The 6,457-nt window shown below is 37.7% G+C and overlaps 1 protein-coding gene across 1 annotated transcript; it reads right to left on the bottom strand.

Annotated features, from left to right (window-relative positions):
* Positions 1–1,438: 1,438 nt before the first annotated feature.
* On the bottom strand, positions 1,439–3,668 carry LOC114280051 (peroxidase 10). Its single transcript, XM_028222368.2, has 4 exons — positions 3,358–3,668; positions 3,032–3,214; positions 2,728–2,893; positions 1,439–1,975 (listed from the first exon to the last, which is right to left on the bottom strand). Exons 1-4 carry the CDS (start codon positions 3,571–3,573, stop codon positions 1,566–1,568), a joined length of 975 nt encoding a protein of 324 aa, XP_028078169.1. The 5' UTR covers positions 3,574–3,668; the 3' UTR covers positions 1,439–1,565.
* Between the last annotated feature and the right edge of the window lie 2,789 nt (positions 3,669–6,457).

The following is a 6,457-nucleotide window of genomic DNA, read 5'->3' as shown; positions in this document are numbered from 1 at the left end:
ACGAAGAAAACATACTCAAACACGTGGTGCAAATCAAGGTACAGATTAAAAATGATCTAAGATATAAGCAAGTTTGTAAAATACAACAAAGTTCGCAGTGAAATCAAGAACTGAAAACCAGGAGGAATAATGGCTTCCTAGAGAAAGTGAGGCCGATATGAGGATCGCCGAAGTCAGACGATGGTTACAAAAGCGACGGAGCGGTGAAAATCACGCCGAAGGAGGTGAACGAAGCAAGTTGCAAAGCTAGAAAAGCTTGAACAAAGACAGATTAGAAAGAGAAAAAGTTGGATACTTCAGAAACGATGATGCAAAAAGTGAAGAGACGGAGAGAGAGAATTGATTTTGATCAAAATGCGGAGAATGGTGGCAAAATACCATCAATGCGTCTAGGGCGACGTGCTTGTCAGACGGCGCACCCAGACACAAGACGACTTACAGGCGCGTATCGAGTATGATCCAGTGAGGGAAAGACGCGTAGCAAAAACGGTTGATTTATTTTGCGTGACAACTCATACGCGTGATAAAACTCTTGGAGTTCTCGATTTAATGAAGCAATGACCTCGGCTGGTAGGAGGATCTCAGCTAAATAAACTCGAATAAAACTAGGTTATTGGTTCTAAAAGCCTTGAGGAGACAGACTACAGGACCTGGTCGTGTGAAGCTGGCGTATTATGACCTCGGTAAATGGATGATACAGCAAGATAGCTGACATGCTATACGATATGACGATATGACGATATAGGTTCCATCACCTCAGGATGCCGAGGTAATAGAACCTAAGGGGCAGTTGTGGGGATATATTTTTTGAGTACCAACACGTGGCCAAGGTGACGCTGACGTGTCAGCCGGGGTACCATGCGTCCTAGTCGTGACGCCGAGATGATCTCGACTAGGCCGAGGTTATCTCTGAAGATATCGGAGTTCGGGATAAGCAGATAGGAGACAAGAGTCCTAGAATGAGGAAGGACCTCAACTTAGATAAGGATAAAGCTCTTAAGGAGTTTATCTTTATCTATTGAAGAGTCCAAGATAAGCATTGAGCTGAAATCCATTGAAGCTAGGCTTCCATTGAGACTATGATTGAGTTGGCTATAAAAGAGAGGCACCCCCAATGAGTCGAATGCACGCAATTTATATTCTGAATAGTGAGTTAAGCACTTTGGTTATCCTTGGGAGATACTTAACTAACTTGATCGTCGGAGTGCCCCCGGGTGGACGAACCACCACCGGAATCTCTTCTTTTTGTTACAGGTCATTCATGCGCCATCTATTCTACTAGTGCTCTCCAGTTGAATACTGAGTTGACAGTATGGTCAGAAATTCACTCACACAACACGTATCACCGTTATATTTAATTTTTTTCAACAACTAATGTTTGCATGCATACTGGCTTGTGGATAAGGCAAACACATGACTAATCTTGAGAAGCTCCTACTTTGCATATCCAACAGTACTTATTTATGCATCAAATGACGCAACTTCGTTTATGTTACAGATCTGCATTCCGTCTTAAACCCTAGCAACACTTTTGAAGACTGACTACACATTACATAAATAGATTTCTAGTTCACCACCCTGCAATTCTTTCTTATCTGCCCATTTTGTCCTGTAAGAACACCTATGTAGCTCATCTTCACCATTGATACTCCAAAATTTTTGGAGAACAGAAATGGGAATTTGCTGTAGATGTTGACCATTGCGGCAGTCCTGTTGTCCCCCATAAGGGCTTGGTCCGATTCGAGGAGCCCGGAATTGTTCAAGAGGTTGTTATAATAATTGTTGTCAAACCTGGAAGATGAAACACGATCCAAAGGAGCCAAGTTGGTGTCGGAATTATCTTGATTTGGGCACAAGCTCTGCAAATTGCTTAGCAGCAATGCATCGAGGGTTGGATCAGGATTACCGGACCCGTCAAAATTGAAGAGCCTTGGCTTGAATGTGAAGCATTGAGCAAAGCCAATAGTATGTGCACCTGTACGGAACAAACAAATATATATATATAATTAGTCAAGAAGTCTGCTTGGGCATCAAGTAATAAGATTACATGTTCAAATCCTAAAGTTAAGCTTGGTACTTGGTCATATTTGGAGAAATTCAGGTTTAAGGAGATTTTACTTGGAATGAATGAGTAAATATGTGCATGCATATACATATACCAGAGGTGTGAAGCAGTTAGATGATTAGATCAATCATGGCAGTTACTAAGTTTGAAGTAGTTAGGTCTGAAATGGGTATTTTAGATATTGAAAAAATCGTGACAAAGCTTCAAAAATATGTGTGCTTTATATAATAGTAGTTATGTGGATATAGATGCCATATAGATTTTATGGGCACTATCCGGATTATCCTTTTTAGCTACCTGTCCATCAGAAGAAATTCAATATGCAACTTAATCTCATGTTAAAAGACAGAGAACATAATTTATAGAAAGGAATAACACAAGAAAAATATATTCACAAATAAGTTGGTAATCACTTTAGAGGCCATTCGAAAAAAATTCCTCTGTGAAGTTGCTCCAAACACAAGTAGATATTCAGTTTGTTTAAGCATGTTGTCGTGCAAATGGGGCAGTTACCGGTCTCAACAAACTGTATCCGCTATGCATATTGGTGTCAATGAACATGTCTATTGGTAAATACCAAATCTGGTCCTAATTGAATTTTCTGTTTTCATATCTAATTTGGTATTACCCAAAAAAACTGAATATGATTTTAGGATGAATACCTGATAGCACAACCACATCATTTCTGTCTAGACCCTTTGAAGTAAATTTTGCAGTAATATTTTCCAAGGGGTCAAAAGGCGACGGGAGATCTGTGTTAGCTGCAGTCTGATTTGCTGTTAAGCCATCTCGACGACCTAAGGCTATAGCCCAGTAAGGCCCTCCTGTCTGGAAGGAAACATATAAAAAAAGATTAAAAATAAAAATAAAAAAAATTAATGTAAAACAAAGGGTAATATCTAAATGCTGATATAAAGATTGAGTGGTTTTTCTTAGCACAATTAACATAATTGACAAACTTCTTACGAGAAAGACAGCCTCTCTCGCTGCAAGAGTCAGTATATCAGCACAAGAAACCATTGATGGGCAAGCTATCTCCACGTTAGTTTTTATCGCATCAATGACTTCAAAACCTCTAAGTGAATTTTGATTAGGAAATGCGAATTTCTCCCCATCAGTACCATCAAGCAACACAGATCCATCACATCCCTATGCACCCCAAAAAAAAAAATGAAAAACACCAATTTAGTAAATTTAAGAGTTATCAGCATAGAATTGCTTCAATGTTTCCTATAACATCATTTTATCTTTTCCTTTCTTGAATTGAATATATAGGGAATATTTGTAATTACATTAACAAAACAGTCGTGAAAGTGCAGTCGCAGGAGAGAGGCTGCCATCCTAGTATCATTGGCAATGGCTGACCAGACACTGGATCTGACGATATTTGTCAGGTTTGGACACATGACATCATAAAATTTATAGTCAAGTTGACCACATACAAAATGACCAAGAAACAAGAGGCAAAACAAGGGAACAAAAGAAAGTTTGCAGACACTTGGACTCATAGCTTGAATGTGAACTAGAGAATATCTAAAGCTGTCGCAAGTACAGTGTGAGTTAGGAAGTGAGAAACATATTATATACTAGTTAGAAAACTTATGGAGAAGGTGGCTGCTAATTTCATATTGTATTTTGGGGAGTGGTGGAGCCACTATAAGTTGTCCCTTTCCATTAAATTTGGTACAATTCCATAATTTTCCCAAGGGGTGAAGAAAACAGTCACCCCCACTAAATGGATTATATAAATTCTTAAGTGGCAGGATGAGTTATACCTATTGAAAGGAACAAGGTAGTGGATTGGACATTAAAATCTCAATTTGACTTGTATCTTGTTAAGTAGTGATGGTTTTAAATAAAGGTATCAGGATATGATTGATATCGGTGATATGGTCATATATCGGTCAATGTTAGATAATATCGGCTGATATATTGATCAATGATAGTATCGGAAGTCCAAAAATCCAATCCGTAATGGGTGATACAATATGTAATAGAGGATATTTAAAAACCTAGCATCGATCCCCTGGGGGGGAGGGGGGGGCATATGGGGGGCGACCACCCCCAAGGTTTCGAAAACTCCCCTTATTATAGTAGTATTAGTTAAGAACATTTTCAAATTATATAGGCTTGTCTCTCTAAGATTTTATTTATTTACTTATTTTTGAAAATTTTAATACCCGCCCTTAAGAATTTTTTTGATAAAAATTGTGGTATTGTAGGCCTTGTCATACATTTTTTTAGTTATATATACATTCGCTCCATGAGATTATAATCTTGTTTTCGTCCCATCTTGATGTCAGGTTTGTGGAGCCTAATTAGTATTGCACATCTCATCATGCGGTCACGGTTCCATGGCCCTAGCTTGAAGGTGGAGTTTGGGACTGTGTCCCCCGAGGTGAATTAGTAAAGGTATTATGGTAATTTATTGATGTAAAGACTAGCATACATATTGTTGTCATCACAAACAACCACATAGTACTCTTCTTTCAGGATAGTGGAACTAGTGTGAACCGTGAGCATAGGCAAGCTTGCTAAACTAAGTAAATCAGCTTGTCGTGTTTTTCTTGTTTGTGATTGATTCTTCTTGCTATTGTCTGTGTGGTTTATTATGCAACACTTTAAGCATAGAAAATTGGATTTCAAAGAGATGTTGTTGCTCTCTTTTTGGCCTATATACCTTCACCTTTCAAATAAGTCATGCTCTAGGGGGACTAGGGAGCAAAACTTTTTTCACCAAAAATCATATTTATAATGCAGAAAGTGACAACTTATTATATTCGAACTAGTTAAGTGCAATCTAGGTATACAGTGTACATAATTTCAAACTAGTTGGATTTGGTGAAGACTTCAGGAATAGAACATTCCATGCAGGTTAGTGCTTGGAGATAAAGATAGCACAAACGACCAATACAAGTGAAAGGGAGGTGGTGGTAGATAATTTGCTAACTTAAAGAGTCTAGTGGACTTAGGTTCACATACTCTCACTTTCCCAAACTAATCTGACTGTAACCCAACTTCCAATTTTCACATAACAATCTCTGATGGCTCTGATAAAGGGTTAACAGGGCATGCCAAAAAGAATCAAATACTTAATGTCCCACGTGCATGAGAGAGCAAGCCAAAATATAAAACAAAGTAAGAAGCATGCAGCCACCTAACATAGACAAATCAGAGGTAAGGGTTCTGCTCTACTTTTTAAATATTGAATGCAACCTGAAATGTTGGGAGTCGGTATGTTTGCACCTAGGGCGTGAATAGGTCAAACACTGAAAATGCAACCATGTTTAAAATTACAAGCCAATTAATTGATAAAAATTCAAATCAGGGGTGATAGTAGCTAAAATCATAGAAATCTAAGACAATAAACAGAACTTGGCAATTTAACGGGAAAACTATGATCCCAACACCCTAACCGAAAATTCACTATTGAATCAATGTAGTATAGGACTTTAGACAGTAGGATTTGCAACACTGAATCTCCACCACATCATTCTCCATACCCTGTTGCTCTAACTCAATTACCTTTCCTTGATTCAACAACAACCACGAAGCTTCACACTTTGGCCTCTGTCTTCAACGGTTTTGTTCCCAAATGACCAAAGCGTGGTGGTGATGCACAAAGTGTGAGTGAATGTTTTTATGTGAGTAAACCCAATCTAGATCATGCAACTGTTGATGATATGTTTGACAACACTAAATTAGATTGATTATGCAATAATGTTCAATAAAAAAAACCTCGAAACATGCATAAGAGCTTGAAAGAGCACTCAAGGATGACGGAAAGCTACCTAATCTCGTGTGTAACCCTAATAGAACACTAAGTCCAATTGATTAAAGTAAGCCGACAGGCATGCATAATGTTGCAACCATTGACAATTATTACATAATGGAGTCTACTCAGTGATCAATCATATACTTGCTGAATTTTACTTACAGCCTTCAGTGACAAAATTAGAGAAAGTGAGAAACAACATGAGTAACTTTGCAATATGCGTGTAGAATGTCCTATAAAGAACAGCAATAACAGAAGAAAGAGAGTAATGAAGAAAAGGTTAAGTTAAACAGTGTCAGAATCTGTCACAAATCATCTAAATACCCTGGTGCACCATCTGTTTTCAAACCACTGAGGCATCCTGATAATTCAAGAATGACGAAAAAAACTTCAACTATGGAAAACTTGTTACCACTTTTTCATTAGAGAAAGTTTAACAAATGAAAAAAGTATCAAAATATCTGAGGGAGGGCACATTCAAGATATTAATTTGTGTTTTCATCATTTCTGTTTTCATTCAGTGGAAAACACATAAACTTATTTAGTGAAATGTTTCTGAAAACTAATTTGAGTTTTTTAGGAAACACAATAAAATTGTTTTGAATTTTTTAAACCTA

Source organism: Camellia sinensis, chromosome 4 (assembly GCF_055761805.1).
Source record: "Camellia sinensis isolate YWXY chromosome 4, ASM5576180v1, whole genome shotgun sequence".
NCBI lineage: Eukaryota > Viridiplantae > Streptophyta > Magnoliopsida > Ericales > Theaceae > Camellia > Camellia sinensis.
Note: the sequence above shows the minus strand (reverse complement) of the source record. Positions and strands in the feature narration are given on the sequence as shown.